The 22,075-nt window shown below is 41.4% G+C and overlaps 1 protein-coding gene across 2 annotated transcripts; it reads right to left on the reverse strand.

Moving 5' to 3' along the window:
- Positions 1-176: 176 nt before the first annotated feature.
- Positions 177-22,023, reverse strand: TOMM70 (translocase of outer mitochondrial membrane 70). Of its 2 annotated transcripts, none has more exons than XM_015876918.2 (12): positions 21,745-22,023; positions 13,730-13,903; positions 11,867-11,993; positions 10,661-10,770; positions 9,234-9,382; positions 7,912-8,119; positions 7,207-7,341; positions 5,002-5,109; positions 4,249-4,365; positions 3,281-3,378; positions 2,826-2,948; positions 177-2,362 (listed from the first exon to the last, which is right to left on the reverse strand). In XM_015876918.2, the coding sequence occupies exons 1-12, from the start codon at positions 21,994-21,996 to the stop codon at positions 2,209-2,211; spliced, it is 1,755 nt and encodes a 584-aa protein (XP_015732404.2). In that variant the 5' UTR covers positions 21,997-22,023; the 3' UTR covers positions 177-2,208. The 2 variants fall into 2 exon arrangements, 1 of the variants encoding a protein (XP_015732404.2); XR_014938005.1 differs by having other exon boundaries at positions 1,895-2,362; positions 5,002-5,221.
- Positions 22,024-22,075: the final 52 nt, after the last annotated feature.

Below are 22,075 nucleotides of genomic sequence, written 5' to 3' on the forward strand. Positions count from 1 at the left end.
GCAATCAGAGATAAGGTTCCTTCATTCCGTGTCTCCTTATCTTTTCTTCAAAGTTCAGGTGAGAGATGAGGTCAGTTATTAATTCTTCCTAGATGTGGAATGACACGAAATAAGCACAGATAATACCACTGCAGAGAAAACTTTCATCAAAACCTGCTCTTATTCATGTCAGAGAGTGATACTCGAAGGTAATATTTATTTTTCTTTCTGGTTTACAGGTGATACGTCATTTACAAAAAGAATTACAGACAATGCATCCTTTTCAGTGCAGTTTCAAACTAGTTCAAGAACAGGCAAGAGTCTGTGATGATTTGGAATGCTAGTATTTGACAGCACATGCTTTTTTCCCTTAATTGGTTTGGTGGGGACAGGAACGGGGTAAAGGTAGGGTGGAGAGGTGAAAATGCCAATGTAAATAAGGCCATGCAAATAGAAACTCCTCGGGAGAACAGGACGACTCGGTCAGACTGGCATAGTTTTGTTCTCAGGAACAAATGCAGGAACTGATGCAGAGATACCAAGTTCTGGAAGATGTTGCACGCAATGCCCTTAGCAGCTGCAGGTACCTTCCAGTGCCTTCAATTCTAAGCCAACACTATGATTTCGGATCACGTTAGTAAGCTTACTAAAATACAAAGATTGACTCTCCGCATCTCCAGTTCACCATTTCAATTGTTTTTTGCTGGGAGAAAGGTAAGTCAGGTTGAAAACACAAGCTGCTGCTATGGAGTGTCACAAGGAGAGAACAGGACAGTTTGATGGCAGTTTGTTTCATTTCTTTAGGAGGTGAAATACACTAGAAAATTCAGCACAAGCAAATTATGATTTTAGGATGGGAAGAAGCCCAGATCAATGCATGATAAACTAGGTGGCATCAATTATTTTCATGAGTTTTATCCAGCCACATCAACCTGGGGAGAGGCACCACAGACTGACTGTGGCATCAGAGTGATCAACCCAAAGAAACAGAGAACCCCTCAGTGAAGTTCATAGTTAGAGGACAAGTGTTTATACTAGTAGTAACTTGCCAATGTGCTATTTGCCAAACAGTTGCTTCTTTTGTTCAGTATCTGTAATCTTAAACAATAAAGGGCCTGAAGAACAAGGAAAATAGCAAAGGTTCTACATCCATGATTTGAGGTTTTAGTCTATGCCTTGTTCTTTATCTCACTCACTCCTGCAGAGGGCTATCACAAGGTATAGAGCAGAACACAGAATTCTCTAGGGACCAAAGAAGAGAATTTAGACAGTTGTATTAACTGTTAAGTTTCGGCAACAGAGAGAGATTACAAGATCATAGGCAAGCATGACCGTACCTTGGCAGCTCCACTCCCAGCAGTGCTTTCAATCCTTGAAAGTCTCTCAGAACCCTACAGAACAATTTCTCGTCATATTCAAGTAAAGATTGCTGCATAGGAACACGGCGTCTCTTCCAGTAAAATCTGCATTAAAGTAGTGTTACCTAACCTCTTCCCCCAAGAAACCTTTGTACCAGCTCTCCTACACAGTACACCTGGGCTTTCTAGGGTGAGGATAAGGACTATCAAATGAATTCCCTAATAGCTGCCATAGGACTATTTTTAAGTTGTAATGCAGAGGGCGGGAAGGGCTTGAAGGGAAGATGGTTCATGCTTGCATATATTTACACAGTTCTCTTCACAGCTACTGGCTTAAAAAAAAAAATAATCTCAGTTAATAAACAGTTTGTAAATTGGTTTTTTTTTTTCCTTTTTGCAAAATTAAAATCAACCCTCAAGGATTAATCGCATATAAAAGAGAACCCTATTTTACAGCACTGACTAGTATTACCTTTAAAATCAACAGGGGAGAAACAAAAACATGCTGTAATATTGTTTAGTAAAGCAAAAATCACCCATAACGTAATCACTCAAAATGAACCAGTATAAAGTTTTTATTTGCATGGCCTAAGTATCGTCCATTTGTTCCTCCGCAACTTTTTTTTCCCCCTTAAATCTCTTTAAGGTTCTTGCTGCAGAAAGAACAAGATGCAACACTGCGTACTCTCTTGAACAACCACTCCCACAACACCTAAACATTTAACAGATGTAGCAAATGACAACACCACGAACGGGAAAAAACTAAGTTCCACCATTCAACATGGTTTGCAACAGCGTCTCTAGGGCTGGCTGAAGTGGGCAACTTCTAAAGTGAAGTCATTTCCTCCTCTTGTTTGCTTTGTGTTTGTCTTTACAGTGTTGGTGGTTTCAATCCGTACTTCTTTGCAACTTCTGTCTGGGCGTAGGCAGCATCGCAGAGCGAGTAGAGGTGGGCCATCTCCATTTCAGATTTGGCCAGGTTGATAGCTTTGTTGAACATTTCAATGGCTTTATCTAGATTACCTCTGAAATAAACCCAAACATCATCCAATTAAGACTGGTAAATTAATTTTGGCATCCCTGCAGCACCTTTTCTGAGCCCGAACGGTCAGGTTTGGGTGTATAGGTCAGGACTCCCATATACAAATAGTCCATTAAGGTATGTTTAAGGACTATATTAGATATGTAGGAAGCATAATGAGGATGAATGAAGTAATTTTAAATGCAGAAGGGATGTATTTAAACACACAGACTCATCTACATGTTATCCAGTAAGTATGAAATTGTCCAGACCATAAACCATAATTATGCCACAAATATAAGCAAGGCTTTGCCCATGAGTTATAGAACAGTAGTTGGGACAACAGTTAAGAACTGGCCTCTCACTGCACTGGGAGATGATCTTAAGAAAGGTTGGGGGAAAAGCTAAAGGACTGCTGTAATTTCAAAAGATAACTTGGAATTTTTAACACTGTGCTTCATTATTACCTTTGTACTTCAATCGTTCCCATGGTTTCATATGCAAAATCACATTTGTTATCAATTTCAATGGCCTTGCTTATGAGTTCTAAGCCTTTGTCTAAATCTTGCTTCCATTGAAGCTGGAGTAAACTGAAAAGAAAAGAGAAAATTTAGAACTTCACATATTCTCAGTAACGCAGATCACATTTAAGGGTGGAACATGGCAGACATTAAGATGGAGTTAAAAGTAACAGTCAGTTACACCTCAAGCAGATACTCAATTGAATGATTATTAATGAAACTTCACTGAAACTTCCATCTCATTTCCAGTTCAGTTAAGAGAGACTGTAGAAACAACAGCACTAAGTTGTTTTTGCAAAGCCACTTCTGGCTAAACTTCTCAGCATCTACCTTCAGTTTGGATTGATTACACTAAATATGCCAACTGCCCCGACCCAAAGGACTGCTAACTTCACACATACCCTTTATGAACATACGTAGTAGCATTGTCTGGTTCAAGGTCAATGCATTTATCATACATTTCATCAGCCTTGCCAAACTGCTGTTGATCAGTTAGAGCCTGCAACAAAAGAGAAACCGATGTATCAATACATCATCAAAACATGCCCTCTCAGAGAAACTAATTCTAATAGTAGATTGGATATAGTTCTCTTATCAGAGAACAGGCCAAGCACTCCAGTTACCACAACTAAGTTTCAAAACAGAGTCTTTTTAGAAGAAAGCTGCTAGTTTTCACGTGCAGAAGTTACTGATTGCAGTACCATCTGTAATGGGAGATCCCCCCAAGCAACATGTTAAGAGTACTGCAAGTAAAGATAGTAATAAAAGTCATTTTAGAAGTCCGTAAATGCACATCTCAACTTCTTCCTTTTTAAATGTATTTCTCCTTCAGTTATTTATTTGAACTGGTAAAAAGGAATCAAAAATATATGCTTCCATAGCACCCCCCTGCTTTAAAAAAAAACATCTGATACTACCACAATCAGCAGCACGTTTTCTTAAAGAATAAATTGCATTCTCTGTTACAAATATACTTTAAACATAGATAGTTTATTCTCCTTGATCAAACAGAGTAGATAATTTGTAGCAGTTTTATTCTGCTACCTTAGTACACATATGACTCCTAAATTAAAGACAGAATCCCTGCCATTAATCAAATGAGTTATCATATACATGCAGGAATTCAATAGGAAATATTCTCCAGACCTTTCCGTCCTAATAACCACTTTTGACTCTCACTGTTTACCATCTGACTGTATCAATTCTGCCTACTTCCTCCATCCCAGCACACCCACACCCATAAATCCAAGCATTGTGTATTACCTCAGAACTTACTTTCAAAGATCTTTATTTCAAGAACTGTATGTTATCCCAGACAAAAGGCACCCAAAAATGCACCTGTTTTTATAAAGGAAAGAGTGAAATGTACCTGAGCATAAAGAGCGTAGCCTTCAGCACACTTTGGGAACTTTTTAATGACATCTTCAAAGCCTTTCATAGCTACTTGCACAGGCAAAGGATTATTCCCTGTATACGCTTGGCGATACTATTCAAGGAAATAGAAAAAAGAGAAAAAATAAGAAAAATACAGTTCATCAGACCTACTCACTTCCCCAAGAGATGCACGCGTCATGACAATTCCAAGTTCTAGGAGGTGACACCCTATCAAACCTGCTTTTGAGGAATCTACCATGTTTCTGAGCCCCCAGCAGAATGGACTACAACAGAAGAAAGGGTGAGAGGAAGAATACACAAGACTCAATAGTTGCCAAAAGCCTCCCACTACTTCAAAAGCCTAGAAATTACAAGCTTAGTTCTGTTCTTTTCTTACACCATGCAAAGCTGTCCCCTGGAGATTTCTGCACGCAGCTTGAAATACTGTTTCCAATTACTTGAAGATCGACATTTTACTTAACACTGACTTAAATAAAGCTTTGCGTGATAGAGTGCAAATTTCTGCTCCTCGATCACAATACAGGCAAGACAACCTACTGTTAAATAGTGAACATTGTGAAATAATAGTAAATCCTTATCCCAACTAAAAGATTGTTATTTTCTTGCCTTAGAATATATTGCTTTTTTTTTTTTTTTTTTTCCATAAAATTGGAAGAAAGCAGAGAAACAAAGTTATGTTTAAAAGAAATCTTTAAAAGCACCCAGGTAACACCAGTGCATTACCTACCAGAGCAAAACATTTCTGTGCTTGAGCCAAGGCAGAATCCGGTCGCAATCGGATACATTCATCAAAGTCTTCCACAGCCTCTTCAATTTGGTCAAGCAGAATTTTCAGCTAGCCAGAATAAAAGAAAATCCTATTTCTGTATTTAATCTGTGCTTCGTACATTTAAGTGATAATTCAATTAGCATCAGCTATTCATATTGTCCACAGTTCAGTTCTAGATCTAGAAATTTACAAAAACCATGAGTAAAAAAATAAATTACCGTCATAAAACAATAAGACCACCAATGAAACATTGACTTTATACATAAAAAGGCAACGTTCATGTGTAGAGACTGAGAACACCTTCATTTTAGACTGGCGTATTGCCAATATTGCTTGAGCTTAATGTCCAGTCTCCAAAACTCTTCCATATTTTCTCAAGTTACTTTACCTCACTGTAATTAATGCCTGTGAACTATCTGGATGTCAAAACATTTTGGCTTTCCCAACTGGTGTTTTAATATTCTGATTCCTCCAAAAGAGGCCACATAGCACAGAGCAGAGCTGGTGGCAGAGCTGGGTGTGATGCACCCAAGGGTACGGTTGGCCCTTTGGGCTGCCAGGGCACGCTGCTGAATCACATTCAGCATGCTGACAGCCAGAACCCCCAAGAGCCCTTTCTGTGAGGCTGTTTCTCCAGCTTCTTGTTTCCCAGTCTGTACACAGATCCGGGGCTGCTGCATCCCCAGGTGTGGAATCCAGCACTTGCTCTTGTTAAACTCCACAACTGCCTAACCCTCTAGTTTGTTAAGATCGGCATGGCCACTCTACTCTCAAGGGAGTCAATTTTAGTGTTGTTCACAAACTAAGTATACCTCTTAGTTCTGTATCCAAACCATCCTGTGGACCTCAACTAGAGACTGGCCATCAACCTGATCTAATAATCATATTTACTGCAACCCTTTGAATATGAGCTGTGAGCAAGTAACAGTATAAAAAGCTTAGCTGAAATCCAACAAGATCACACCTACTGGCTTCCCCTGGTCAGCTAAGTGAGTAACTTCGTTATGAGATTCAGTTCGGGAAACAAGGCTTTCCCTCAAGTACCCATGTTGGCTGTGACCAATGACTGCACTCTCTTACAGCTGTTTCCAGTAACTCCGATAATAATCTCCACAATTTTACCAAGCACCAAAGTGAGACCGATAGGCCTGTAATTACCAGGGTCTTCTTTCTTGCCTTTTTAAAGACTGGGGCAAAGTCTACCAGCTTCAAGTTGACCGGGATCTCTCCAAAGTCCAAGACCATTGAAACCGAATTCAGAGAGGTCTCATGATGACATCATCCAGCTCTTGGAATACCCTGGGGTGAACCTAATCGGGCCCCACAGAATCCTATGCACCCAGCTGGAACAGCAAACCCTGCGCACAAGTTTGGGGTTGGCTTGGAATTACTGCAGTCAAGGACCTCCAACTCAGGGCTTTGGGGTCCTAGAAACCATCATCATTATTAAAACCATCAGCAAAGAAACCACTGAACGCCTATGCTTTAATTGTGCCCCTATCTGTGAGACAACCACCCTCACCAAGTAACAGACCAACGTTATCTCCGGTCCTCCTTTTGCTGCCAGCTTATTTTAAAACAATCCCTTTTTGCTGTCCCACATAATACTGGTCAGTTTTAACTGTAATTGAGCTTTGGCTGCATGATTTTATTTTCCCCTACAACAGCAATCAGCACAGTTGTAGTCCTCCCAGCAGTGTCAAGTGAGTAAGGATGAAATGAACAGATGCAAGCCTTTTGTGTACCAGGGCAGACTCTGAGTTAGCAGAAACAGGTGGTTACATCTGCTCTAACAAAGTTTCCCCGTGTAGCTACTGCTCTGACATATCGGGCCCCTTCACACAGTAGTTTATATAAGCTCTGATAGTTTCAAGTGTATATAAACTCTGATAGTTTCAAGTCAGAGTTGGTATTGACAGAGGGCTGAACTTCTGTTGCTCTGCATTTCTCCTATACCAATTAGCTGCTTCTTCCTAACCTCAACCTGCAGATCTGAATGCATGTTTACTGTGCAATAGTTCCAAATTAGGACTTCAACTTTTTCTACCATAAACATTTCAGACTGTCTATACACAGCCTGTGCCTATGTACTGCTCTTTACTATTCTTTTAGTACACACAGAAACACTTGTGTACTGGGACAAAAATCTCTAATGATTCTTACTTGTCCTCGATGGTGGTAAACATCTGCATTTTGAGGATCAATATCAGCAGCCATGTTAAAGTCTTGAGTGGACAGTGCAGGTTGCTGCTGCTGCATATACATACTTCCTCGTTTGATCAGAGCATTAGCTCGGAGCTGTAAAACAACAAGTTCCAAGAAGTATTAAACACTCCAACATTCCTCCCAGTTTAGAACTTCATTACAATTACACTAAAGCTGTCAAGTGACTGCTTTCTCCTACAGACACATAACATTCATACTAAAGAAGGAATAAATTTCACGTTGAGTCTAAAACAACTGAATTCCTTTGCCTAGTTTCAAATATATCACCCTATGCTTCCGCCTCATTTGATTTTCATCCCCCAAAAAATTAATTCAAAGATAATTTCCATATGCATACAAATAAACTAGCATTTTTAGTAGTTCAATACACAACTGTAATTAATGTCTTCTTATTTATTAACTTAATTTTCAGATTATGTATGCCTCTAATTAATTCAGCTTCCTTTGTTCTTTTGTTTCTATCACTTAGCACAGATGCTAAGGGAAAAAAAAAGACAGAACAGTAAGAGACACTAAAACATTTCTATTAAAGCACTTCAAAACTTGGAAAAAATAAAGAAAAATCTGAGCTATACTTCAAGTTTATTATCCAAGACATGTTTTCTCAACCCAAACCTCAATCCAGCTGTGACAGTTTCTTACCTTCACATTTGCATCTTCCATGCTGATGACCTGATCTAGGTCTGGTTTGGCAGCATTTGCATTGCCAATAAGTAAGTAGAAAGTAGCTCGCAGAAGCAAAGCTTCTGCCATGTATTTTCCCTTTGCTTCAATTTCTTTTGTGCACTCACTGATAATTTTGTCATAGTTCTCCTCTTCCATATATTGTTTTGCTCTCAAATAGCCAGAGCTGTAAATGATGTAAGAACAGTTGTATTCACTGAACACTGCAATTTCAATTCAGACTTTTCTTTAAAACTTACACACTAATTTCTGCTGTACTAAGTAATAACACCAGCATTAAAAGTAACAAATATTCCTGGACAGAACCACCACAGATCCAAAACAATTTAGACATAAAATGCCACAGTAACATCAGAAAGAAAGAAATGAAGTTTTTTTTTTTCCCCACCTACTTGCTTCATTTGTCCCTTGAATGTTTTTCACATTAAGGACAATGTGAATCTGTACTTCAAAACAGAAGGCCTAAGATGGTACACCAGGTCAGAAAAATGTGAACCTAGCAATGCGCAGTTTATATGCAGAAGAATGGATTTCAGATTTAAAAAATTACAGTAAATACTGCTTTGTTCTCAGCTTCATGCCCTGGATTCACTGAATCTGCCTGTATATCAGGCCATTCTACCCTGATTTAAAAGATTCATTGTGCTGTTTGTGATGGCCTCCATATTGATAGCAGTGATTATCCTCCAGAATATCAACTGGAAAGCAGCACAATAAGTCAAAGGCCCATTAACCTAGCGCTCAAACTTCACTCAGAAAACAAACAAGTGCAAAAGCACTAATGCTTTTTCTTTGTCAGAACAAAACTTGCTTATGAGCGATTTGATTCTAAAAAGATAAATATCCTTTCAGCCTCAGTTGCTGTTATTCAGTTCTCACCAATAGACAGCTTTTTTTCTGAGCCCATCTTCTCCCTTTCAATCCAAAGGATGATTTGCTCTTTCCCTTCAGAATTCTCCTTTAGCGTAATGTAATTATTCCTTTCTTTCAGCACTTTCTACTTCTTTCTTAATCTCTACAACAGTATTTTAGAAAATATTTAGTTTGTCTTCACCATTTTGCACTTTCTTTGTTTAAGGGATCAAAGACATTTACAGTTTGGAATTAGTCAGACAGCCCTCCAAAGTTTCCTTTTTAACACTGATTTTACTTCATAGGTTTATTTTGTTATCACAGATCTCAGGTACTATAACATAACAGCAAGTTAAACTGAAAAGAACACCAAAACCACTAAAAACAATTTTAACAGCAAACAATTTCCAACTGTACTGTACACTCACTTTTCTTTTACTTCGGAAGCTTCTCCCTCCTTATCCTTATCCTCATCTGATTTCTCACCCTTAAGCAAAGGTTGGGAGATGATATCATCCGTAAAAGAACTGAAATAGGATTTAATGAACTGTGGCGAGGGCATCAGAGGCTCACGATTCTGAAACACAAATACAAGGTTAATTCACTAGACTGTAAAATCAGATGGTAATATCCTAATTCTTACTTGGGGCTTGGCCCAGACATCAACTATTTTATCTGAATCATGAGAAATAACACCTTGGACGCAAAATCCTTTGTACAGCCATAAGAAGTTTGCAAAAGAGAATTACAGTTCGATCCCTCCTGCAGGTGAAGTCTGAATACACTCTTCTCTGTTTCTCTATTAAGTTCAGTCATAATAATCCTGACAGAGAGAACATCCATTTTATGATGCTACCACTATTCTACTACAGGTACCATTTATTTTTTGTTACCTCGATGTCACACAATTATGTGAGTTTCTACAGAAAAGAAATTCAGCATCTCTAAGTCAGTGTGGATTTCAGTAGGTAAACTGCAGTCACAAACAAGCCAATATAATTTAATGTATGTCCCAACCTAAGGCCACTTAAAATGACTCTTCCTGGCTAACTCTATACTTCCACAATTCCTGTTGCTGCAGTTTCCAAACATTCATGCAAAGAAATCTGTGTCCAAACAGAAAAGTACAAGCATAAGCATCCATTTACATAACTGACTCAGAAGAACAGGGACTGTTGCAAATAACCTGTGGGAGATGGAATCATATTTCTTAAGTCAGAATCAGCAAGTCTGACCATGAATATAAAGGTGAGATTTTGCTCTACATCATTTCTTTTCAGCGATGTTTTTTGGCTTTTTTAAGAACAAAACCAAACCCAACAATATTATTTAGCCACTTTCTAAAACCCAGAAATTCCATGGTTGACCTAATCCTTCCTGCATGAAATTTCTATCTACAAAGCCAAGAATAACAACCTAGGAGTAAAACCTCCTCTATTATCATCCTTCTCATTTTAAGCTAGTCGCTACATATCAAAGTTTTGTATTTGTTTTTATTTATTGTTCATAAACTTTCCTAACACCTGATGTGCAACTGAACATTTGACTGCTGTTGTTCTAACATCCGTTATCATCCGAGCCCAGAAAAACCCAGGTAAGGCAGCACATCAGCTTAGGAGTGTCTCTTGAACACCATCATAATTTTGAACATTACAAGGAAACAACCTGATTGTTAGAAATAAGCCCTTCTTCCCCACAAAGGTTTCAAGCTGTTTGGTCAGAACCCAGAAAACAACAATGGTAACATATTAGCTTTGTGAAGGCAGCGACCAACTTGCAACTGTTATCAGAATGCCAACAAACAACATTTCAACAGTCAGAAATCAGCATTTGTCAGCAGCATCACAAGCCTTACCTTGTATTTCTCTTTGGCCTTTTCTTTTCCAAGGAGTTTGAGAACTTTATCAGCTAATAACATACTCTGCTGGTTTTGAAAGGCTTCTAAAATGCAGACTGCAGTGACATCTAGGAAATAATATAAAAATAGAGATTATCGACCAATTCTGATAGTTACAAAAAACTGAAATGTGCCACTAATACAATGAGTTACCCTCAAACTAACACATGTCCTGTAATAACAGAAAATGAAGAAAATTAAGTTAATAACTTGTGCATCTTAAAAGAATCAAAACAGCTTATCTTCTGGGACTGGTCACCATTCTCTACATAAATTTCTGCTTTTAAACTTCACTTTTTGTTCAATCATACCTCATTCCTTTCTCAGCTCTTAAGATATCTTCCTGTATTATATTTCCATCTTTTTCTGCCTACCTCTGTACCATGGGAAAGAAACAGCTTTACAAGAAGCATCTTGCTAGCACATTTGAAGTGCTAACTCATATCACTTTCATTCACACAGAGCCTCTGAGAATGTTAACCCATTGCTGCCTCAATAATGCTCCACATTGTGAAACGCACTCTTAGGGTACAATATCTTTATTTCCTCTAATTAATGCAATGCTACTATTGATTCTTCCTATTTATTTTCCAGTTAAACTGGAAAAAGCAGATTCTTCCAAATGCACATCATTAACATAAAAAAAGGATTTTTATTCTTATCTGTTCTAATGTGCCTACCTCTTACGTATCAGGACAGAAATGCTACTGAAACTGTTTTGCCTTTTACACCTGCCACAAGCATTTAAACAGCTGTAACACTTGTCTATGGCTAAGCACCTCTATGTGTGAAAACACCTTGTTTCTGGACCAGTACAGTTTCTCTAAAAAGGAAGAAACCTTATTACCGCACAGAATTAGAATGATCCTTGCCTGCGTTACCTACACAACACATTATATGAATTCTGTTTCAACAAGTAGGGAGCTTCCTGGACAGAGAATACCCCAAGCGGCTACAGTAAGATCCATTTTGCAGGAGCTATTTCAGACCTAAATGTTTCTTCTTAAAAGAGAACAAAACGCACTTGTTGTAACTATAAATGACATTTAAAAATAGTTAGGGGCTACTGTAGTTACAATAATTTTAAAAAATAATAATTATGCAAGTTTAATCATCTCCAAAGTGTCTGAGCACCGTTACATATACATATCAAGAGACACTCACCTTCTAAACACTCCTTCTTATTGTCTAGCTTCTCATGAGCCTTTGCACGTCTGAAGAGAGCTTTTACATATTTAGGATTAAGCTCCACAGCCTTTGTACAATCTTGGGCCACTTCTGACCATTTTTGCTGTGGGGCAGAAAAACATGATGAAAGAAGCCCTACTCAGCTGCATGACATTAGCTTTCTGCTACCAACTCCAGGGTCATGCCCACCTAACAGTAGCTGCAGTTCCCAGGGCTCTGGTTCTACCTGCTTGCTTCTATTTCTGCAAGTTTCTCAGTAAGAAATTGCCAGGCGCCACTGGAAGCCACCTGCACCAGAAGAGCCACAAAACTGAAAAGGAATTCCTACAGAAAAATGAAACCAGACAGTTTTTGTACAAAGCATATGGAAGAAGATAATGACTTGATGCAGATACTTGTGGGAAGTGACACTGGAACTGAAAGACTGGTACACAAACAAGAGAAGAAAAAAGGTGAAAACACGATGAAAATCACCAGACAAGTTTAACAAAGTACTAAAACTGTTAGTTTTTGTGTGTCTTCACTCAATTTTTGTTTTTGTTTGTTTGCTTTTTATTTGATATTGCAATTCACAACACACTATAAAGGAATGATAAGTGTGTATGTAGAACTGGCTATGACTATTAAAAACTAAAAACACACATCTTCTGTGAGGTTATGAACGCCCCCCCCTCCCTGGAAGCATTCAAGGTCAGGCTGGATGGGGCTCTGAGCAACCTGGTCTAGAGGGAGGTATCCCTGCCTATAGCAGAGGGCTGGAACTAGGTGATCTTAAAGGGCCCCTCCAACCGAAACCATTCTATGATTCAAAATTAATGGTCAAAAGAGGCTTTTCTAATGACTGAAAAAGAACCACATATATTATTTAGTCAATCATTAATTATGGCATGAATTAGCATTATAAGTGGTACTCCATTAAACAAGAACAGTTGTATCCATTCTCTATCAGAGAATCCTTACAAGTCGGAAGGAGAGGGCCATCTAGTCCAGCTCCCCTGCAATGAACATGCACACCTACATCAGGTTGTTCAGGGGCTGATCCAGCCTCGCCTTGAATGTCTCCAGGGATGGGGCGCCAATCACATCACTAGACAACTTGTTTCAATGCCTCATCACCCCCACTGTAAAAGATTTTTCCCTTTTATCTGACCTAAATCTAGCCTCCCTGGGCTTGAAGCCATGTCCCTTGTTCTCTTGCCACAGATCCTGCTAAAAAGTCTGCTCAAGCCTTGATTTCTTAAATCATTCAGTCTCTAACTTGATACTCCAGACCACATATAGCCAATTTTCCCATTCCTTTATACAGTTTACCAACACGACCTTAGAAGCAAATCTACTGAGATCATAATTAAAAAAATAAATAAATGCTAGCTGATTTCTAAAAACTAATATCACATACACACAGCTACCAAGTAATTACTTCCACGAGTGCAAAATTAAGAGCTTGGGCTTTAGTAGATGCACTGTGATATTTCATTTTTGAAGTGGCATCCTCTGAAATATCTGGCCTTTCACTCAACAGCTAAAGCAATGGTCTTGTAAAGAGAAACAAAACTAACAAGTAAAAGAGAAAGTTATTCCAGAGGGTAAGAAATTAAAACCCTGTCTTATAAGAGAGGGATACTTAAGGATCACCTAAGACAGACTCCAGTTAAGAGAAGATATTTTTAGTTGTATGTGGAAAAGTATGACGAACAAAAGAAAAACAGCTACAAGCAATGGCATCTTGTGAACACAGCCCGTATCAGCACTTGGGATCTTTCAGTGGACTAAAGTGACAATACACGTAATTTAAAATTCAACTTTTCAGAATAAACATATAATTCACTACTTTCTTACCAGCTGTTCATAGGCAGCAGCTCTATTTTGGTAGAAGGTAGAAAGATCAAGATTTCTCTCAGGAGGACACAGGCTGATAGCCTCAGTATAACACTGAATGGCTTGCTCATATCTTCCAGCTTTAAAATACTTGTTTCCTTTGTTCTTGGCTGCTTGGGCTCTATCAAGAGGGCTCTGAAAGAAAAAAATGGAAAAACAAATTGATCAGTCAATTTGAGTAAGAAAAGCTTTGCTCCTCACAAGCAAGGCGCTTAAAGGCTCATCTTCAGATATATAAAATGGAGGCCAGTGTTGAATTATAGCCTGGACTTCTGAAAACCTCCCTTCTGTTTCATTGGGGGAAAAAAAAAACAAATAATATTTCAGGTGCAACCATGTGAAACAGCAGACAAGCTTCTAAGAAAATTCACTACAACGGTATTTAACAATACAGTGATTTCTCTTTGGAAAGCTAGATGAGTTTTAATCTCCTGTGACTGGTGATCAGAAGAACCAATGAGATTTACTGTTGAAATTGAGAGATATTTCTCCAAAGACAAGTGTGTGAAAACCACAAAGCTCTCAAAGCAATTCAAATAAGAAAAGTTTTCTACTGAAATACATACAGCCTGTGAGATCTGAGTTGACTCAGTAGAACATGAACTACAGAATCACAGAATTATCAAGGCTGGAAAAGACCTAGAAGATCATCTAGTCCAACCATCACCAATACTTCCCAGCTAAATCATATTCCTCAACACAACATCCAAATGTTTCTTGAACACTCCCATGGTCGGTGACTCCACCACCTCCCTGTGCAGTGCATTCCAATGCCTGACTACCCGTTCCAAGAAGTAATACTTCCTAATGTCCAGCCTGAATCTCCCCTGGCGCAGCTTAAAACCATTCCCTCTAGTTCTATCACTGATTACACAAGAGAAGAGGCCAACCCCCAGCTCACTACAACCCCCCTTCAGGAAGTTACAGAGAGCTATAAGGTTTCCCCTGAGCCTCCTCTTCTCCAGGCTGAACAATCCCAGCTCGCTCAAACTAAGAAAAACACTTTCTGGAAAAACTCAACTGCTTTGTTTCTCTTCCACTGGGTTAATTAACTTCACAGCCTTACACAACCTGCTCATCCATCCACTAATAGAAAGTGCTGAACCATCACAGTTCTGTCATTCTTAGCAGATGATGGAAAACTTTGGGCTATCCAGACCTTGCTAAATGAATCTCTAAGTTGTGTGCAGCCTGTTTATCACCTGCATTTGCGAGGAAACAAGCACTGCTACCTGCACATGTAAATCCCAGATTTACAGACCGGTTATCATAAACATAGTTTACAGTGAATCATACGTAAAAAGCTCCCCTTTAATCAAAGGGCTGTGACTCATATTCAACACATACAGAGCTGAAAAAGATCCTAATGTTCATCTATACTTCCCTTCCCTGGCCTACCTTCAGCAGTAAGTACAGTGGGTCAGTTCAGGCTGGCCTACCAGACTGGAACAGATGTTTGAGCACACATGCCATTTGATCAACCCCTCTGAGGAAGAGGGTAAAGTATACAAAACCAAGGACAGTAATGCCTTAAACAACAGCTGCAGGATCTACTAGTTCTCACTCGCTGAATCATACACACTGAAAAGATCATTTAGGGCCTGCTGGCAACCATAAATGTCGTACTTCTTTGACCATACTTGTCTCTCATCGTGACCCTCATTCACTGCCAGCATCACCAACTATACCCAGGATATACTCCTGAAGAGACTTACCAGTGAAACCATATAAGGAAGAGTATCTCTTCAATATCCCTACTGCCAGCAAAGCTCTTCAGTAACACCTCACCAGTCACTAGGCTTACAGGAATGCCATCTGTGCCATGTCCACTGCTCATGGAACAAAAGAATCTGCATTTCTCTAAGTTTTTATTTTAGTGATTTAAATTCCAGTTGGTAAAAGATGATTGATTGTACCCCTTTCCACCCATTGCTTTCATCTGTGTGGATTCATCTGTGTGGATACACAAACTAGAATTGGAATGCAAATATTTCTACGGAAACCAAAGAATTGTATTTATGATAAATTTTTACTTCTAAAATAAGACCTAAACCTGAAGGGAAGGTTATACTTATTTCATGTACATTCCAAGTATGGCTCTTTCTACAACTCTTCCTTCTCTTCACAGAATCACAGAATGACCCGGGTTGGAAGGGACCTCAAGGATCATGTAGTTCCAACCCCCCTGCCTGGCAGGGCCACCAAACATACACCTTTACTAGATCAGGTTGCCCAGGGCCCCGTCCAACCTGGTCTTGAACACCTCCAAGGACGGGGCATCCACAACCTCCCTGGGCAGCCTGTTCCAGGGCCTAACCACTCTCCTAGTGAAGAACTTCCCCTTAACATCCAACCTAAATCTTCCCTCTTTTAACTTCAAACCATTTCCCCTAGTCCTGCTATTATCAGCCCTTTCGAAGAGTTTACTCCCCTCCTGGGAGTAAGTTCCCTTCAGGTATTGAAAGGCTGCAATGAGGTCTAGGCTGAACATACCCAACTCCCTCAGCCTGTCCTCATAGGGGAGGTGCTCCAGCCCCCTGATCATCCTCGTGGCCCTCCTCTGGACCCTTTCCAAAATCTTTATGTCTTTTTTGTACTGAGGGATGGGGGAACTTGGAGAATATGGGCCTGATGCCAAAGGGAAACCCCTTCAAAATCAGTAGCTGTGACCAGAACAAGGCTTGCTTATTATCAGTAAAGCCAAAGAACATACAGTAAGCCACAAGGAAATGCCAACTCAGTGATCACTCACCACCCCATGCATTAAATGAGGCAAGTAATTTGGCGGTGGAGGGGCCTGAGTCAGAGAACAACATACTGCAGTGTAATAGTAACTAATAATGCCCACGCAAGAAAGAAACAAACTTTCTTCTTGTACTGCCTGAAGCGTGATTCCTAACTCATGAATGGTTGCATCTCTGCAACCTTTGTCACGTTATTCTGCCATAGCCCTCTCTATGCACACAGTGTACCGTTCCCAAATAGCCGCCATGTTAGAGCTGATACAGCTCTGCATAATGAATAAATCTGATAGTGATTTATATGAAAAACAGTTGTTAAACATCCCATACGCACAAAAAAGCCAGCAGTGTGCTCTGGCAGCTTGGAAAGCAAATGGGATCCTGGGCTCCATCAGGAGAGGGGTGGTCAGCAGGGATAGGGAGGTGATCGTCCCTCTCTACTCTGCTCTTGTGAGGCCCCATCTGGAGTACTGTGTCCAGGTGTGGAGCCATCAGTACAAAAAAGACATGGAGATTTTGGAAAGGGTCCAGAGGAGGGCCACGAAGATGATCAGGGGGCTGGAGCACCTCCCCTATGAGGACAGGATGAGGGAGTTAGGTTTGTTCAGCCTGGAGAAGAGAAGGTTGCGGGGTGACCTCATTGCAGCCTTTCAATACCTGAAGGGAACTTACTCCCAGGAGGGGAGTAAACTCTTCGAAAGGGCTGACAATAGCAGGACACGGGGAAATGGTTTTAAGTTAAAAGAGGGAAGATTTAGGTTGGATGTTAAGGGGAAGTTCTTCACTAGGAGAGTGGTTAGGCCCTGGAACAGGCTGCCCAGTGAGGTTGTGGATGCCCCGTCCTTGGAGGTGTTCAAGACCAGGTTGGACGGGGCCCTGGGCAACCTGATCTAGTAAATGTGTATGTTTGGTGGCCCTGCCAGGCAGGGGGGTTGGAACTACATGATCCTTGAGGTCCCTTCCAACCCGGGTCATTCTATGAGTCTGTAAAACAAATCCCATACACACATCATACAAAATGTGCAATAACATTTTTAAAAAACGATGCATTTATGTCTCAAAGCCCCAGAGCTTATAAACCACAAGGCTTCCTTCTACTCCCAACTTAACAAGAAGGGAACTTTATCTCATTCTCACCTGTGACACTCGATCCCATCAAAAGACATTAGATAATACTATTATATCAGCAAAGAGATCCCAGGTTGACACTCACGGTGCAGACATAGAGAATGTAGGAGTTTCCTGGGTGTTCTCAGCACATAGCCAAAGGACAGCGCCCACAGATGCCAAAATAAAAGCAGCAATTACAGTAACTTTTGCTAACGCATCTCCTCTGGAGTAGAATTATACAATACAAATTCACAATACAACTCTGAAGTTACTTGATAAAAACAACAAAAAAACAACCCCATCTCTGTATTGAGGTCTGCTTGCAGAAGCTGTTCACTACAAGTCTTAAAACCAAGACTTCAAGCCAAAGGACACTTGTGTATTTGAGAAGCGATCAGTTATCTAGCTAACTAAATAAGCAGATTCCGAGCTTTCTAAAGACCAGGCAGCATAGGCCAATGTCTGTTAACTATTACTCTGACCTCAGCAAACGTGCTCTCCTCAAACTGTTCGGAATCTGCCATGCAAACAGCAGCCACTTCACGGCAACAGGCAGCTGCACGAGGGAAGCACAGCAACCTCCGGCAATGCTGATACAAATGAATCACAAGTTTGGTTAGGTTGGAGGGACATTGTTTTTTAAAGCGGGATGAGAAACCTGCTGCCAGCCAATGATGGCAGGAGTTTACAGTGGCATGTTTCAGTATTTTCTTTTGGCTGAAAAGGATTTGTATGATTTGTATGAGCCCCTTGCTAACAGACAACATGGAAAAAGGGGCCGAATACTCCAGCCACCCATCTCAATTCACTGGCTTCCAAAGAAACCGTGGTAATACACTTCTTTCTTCCTCTCCAAGCAAGAGGGTCCTTTTGATACAATCAGGCACCAAAAAAGCATTGTTGTCACTACTACTCAATACCATCTTTCTTCCCCCCCCCCCCAACCCTCTTTGTTTTTTTACTGATGTTCACTCCAAGTCTTATCTCAGAACCACACTGAAAGGTTTTAACTGAGCATAAATGGTTTTAAAACTTTCCTTAGCAATAAAAAAAATAGGAGAATAATCAAACAATCATCCCACAAAACTAAGCTACAAATTCAGAGCCCTAACTAGGACGTATTACAAACAATCAAGTTCAAACTTACAGCACATTTGGTCACAGAATCACAGAATTGTAAGGGTTGGAAGGGACCTCTAGAGATCATGGAGTCCAACCCCCCTGCCAAAGCAGGCTCCCTACACCACGTCACACAGGTAGGTGTTCAGGTGGGTCTTGAATATCTCCAGAGAAGGAGACTCCACAACCCCCCTGGGCAGCCTGTTCAATGCTCTTCATCTGTCACCTTCCTTTTAAATGAGTGTCGTCCACGCCTACCATGAATAAGAGCTGCCCAAGCTGCCAGGAGTCCAGCAAATGCTCCACTGCTCTTACACACACATTTGGATTTCCTACACCTGTCTCCTACAGCTGCCACGAAACACCGGACTTACAATAGGTTGATAAGACCTTTGATACAATAGGTGCACAATACAACAGACACGACTTCTTGCACTTTTTGCTTAGATTAATTCTGAAAAAGTACCAAATAAATATATCTAGACAAAGGCTGATAATTCTTTCCTACAGTGATTTAACGTTTCAGCGCTGAGACAGGTAACATTCATCAAGGGCTATTAAAATAGATCCTGGAAAGGAGCCATACTTTCTGGCTGTTGATCCTGATATGTGGCATCACACAAGCCAACGAGCTTGGACACGTTCACCCAGCACTGAGCACAGCCAGCTCAGAGGAAAACGTTGAGCAAAAACGTGCATAACAGCAAAGTCCAGCTGTGGACAGAAACAGCTCTGCCTGCTACAGACAATATAGGTAATAAGTAATACTCTCGTGCGGGTTGGAAGGGACCTTAGAGATCATCGAGTCCAACCCCCTGGGATTCAAGCCTCTGTGTAGCAGAGCGGCACTTCTACCACTTGTGCCACAGGGAGATTCGAACTCAGGCCCCAGTGTTGCAACGCGGCACTTCTACCACTGCGCCACCGGGACACACGATGACGCAGAAACAGATGGAACAGCTCAAGAATCTCACCTCAAGCATAAGGTTAGTCTACAAACCTGATGAAACAGTGAATGGGTGAGATATGGTCCATCACAGATTTGTTAAAGAAATTATTTCAACTTAGATGGAAAAAAAAAGATACTGAAACATCCAACACGTTACCCTCTGACTAACCAGCCTGCACTGTTCTCACACAGGGAGGACAAACTTGTTAAGAAGTTACCACAGAATAAGTAAAGAACACAGATCAATTGAGTATGAACCAATGCAATAAATGCAAAGCGTAGTTCTTCTCCAACAACTTTAAGTCATGCCAATTTCACAGAATCACAGAATGACCCGGGTTGGAAGGGACCTCAAGGATCATGTAGTTCCAACCCCCCTGCCTGGCAGGGCCACCAAACATACACCTTTACTAGATCAGGTTGCCCAGGGCCCCGTCCAACCTGGCCTTGAACACCTCCAAGGACGGGGCATCCACAACCTCCCTGGGCAGCCTGTTCCAGGGCCTAACCACTCTCCTAGTGAAGAACTTCCCCCTAACATCCAACCTAAATCTTCCCTCTTTTAACTTAAAACCATTTCCCCGTGTCCTATTTCCCCACAAAGCGGAGCATCTAAAAATCAATGACTGTCACTGAGTAGTTACAACACGTTCCACCCAAACTATGAGTCTCAATGACAACTTTGGTTTTCCGACCTTTATCAGAACATCCATAGGTACATTTTTATCACCAGTGTTTAAGTGATAGGAGCATACCAGCTCACTGTACTGTTGAGGAGCTAAGCTTATAAAAGAAGCAATGTCGGGAGTCTCTGAGCTTTTCCCAGTATAGCACCTGTGCTAAGGGCTTCTGCCAACACGATGCCAGTCACAATTGGCCACTACATCTATGCCAGGAGGTTCCTGTAACACAGACACAACCCAGAGAAAAATGAGAGGCTACTGCAGCAGGTAAAACAAAAGCTTCAGCTGCATAGTATCTATAACTAAGAAAATGTATATGGAAACATGACATCTATGTGACATGATGTCTTTGGATGTGATGAACAGGAAGGCAACCCTTCCCACACACAAAGGGAAGCAGCTGCCACATTAATTGTTCTGCAGCAGCCATATTTAGACCAGCATTGTCATATATAATCAGGCAAATCTGATACCATCTTCTGCTTTCCTAAGTAACTGTCATCATTTTGTTGCACTACACAGTGACACTCATCAAGGTACTCTGGGTCGCACCATTCAACCATATACTCACTCTCGGATGCACGGAGTCCAACAGAAAGTCCCCTGTGCATCACTTGCTCTGAACAAATCCTTACATCCAAGTGACCGCCTCCAGGACAAAAGGTTTTACAGCTCCCTGCAGTTCTATCATGGCCTATCCGCAAAGCTCTCACCTTCTCCACCACTGCTCTGTGTTCCACCACTTGCATAACATTATCACTGAAGTGCTAAGGGTTAAAAATTACCTCTTCATACCTCCTCAACAGTTTTCACACTGATCAGCACAGACGATACTCTGTGGGACATATACAAGAAGGAGATGGGGAAAAAAAAGCTACAGGAATACCATAATGGGATTTACTTCACAATGTCAGTGTGGCTCTAAGCTAGCTCCAGTCAGCCGAGTTTAAAACCAGCTCCTGCATGCAAACAAGAACTTCAACACAAGAAAAAATAAAAGCACTGATTACTCTCCTACTCCAGCAGACTCCAAATCCAACACTGTAGGTGTGTTTAGCAGTCACAACTTCCCCTCAGCACAAACACGAGTGTCACAGCACATCTGAAAGCACACGACAGAAATACCTTCCACAGCTATGCAAGGGAGCCACGCATCTGATTTGGACTTTGATTTCCAAGTCGCCCTTCAACTCTAGGGCAATTTTACCTGGAAACCCTCAGCCAAGTCATTCACAGCGGGATAAACGAAGCTCTGACAGCATCTCTATTAACACTGACCCCGGCCCGGCCGTTAGGCGCGACTCCCGTCCCCTCCCCCCGCCCCAACGGCCCCGTAGCAGGATGGGCCTCGCTCCGGGGGCAGCACACGCTCACCATGTCCTCATGGCCGGGCCCATCGGGCTGCGCTCCGCTCCCGTAGGGGCCGGGGCTCGCCCGCCCCTCTGGGGTCTTCCGCTCGCTCGCGCCCTTCCCGCCTCGGCGGGCCGTTCGCCGCCCCCACAGGTAGACAGCGCCGGCACCCAGCAGGATGGGAGCCCCCAGCACCAACGCCAGCTGCCAGCGGGACAGACCCGTACCGGGGCCGCCGCCGCCGCCCGGCACCTCCACGGGCTTCGAGGCGGCCATGACGCGCTCACACCGCCGCCTGAGAGAGGGGAGGGACGGGGTCACCGGACACGAGGGGAGGCCGGGAGAGCGCTGGGCA

This window comes from Coturnix japonica, chromosome 1 (assembly GCF_054131305.1).
Source record: "Coturnix japonica strain WE chromosome 1, WE-NBRP24, whole genome shotgun sequence".
Taxonomy (NCBI): domain Eukaryota; kingdom Metazoa; phylum Chordata; class Aves; order Galliformes; family Phasianidae; genus Coturnix; species Coturnix japonica.

Excerpts from the sequence above, each read along its gene's own strand:
- TOMM70 (XM_015876918.2), bottom strand. The coding sequence starts at position 21,996 with ATGGCCGCCTCGAAGCCCGTGGAGGTGCCGGGCGGCGGCGGCGGCCCC. Across the intron at positions 4,366-5,001 it reads CACAGAAATGTTTTGCTCTG|TATCGCCAAGCGTATACAGG; the intron begins GTAGGTAATGCA and ends TTCCTTGAATAG. Across the intron at positions 2,949-3,280 it reads ACTACGTATGTTCATAAAGG|TTTACTCCAGCTTCAATGGA; the intron begins GTATGTGTGAAG and ends TTTTCTTTTCAG.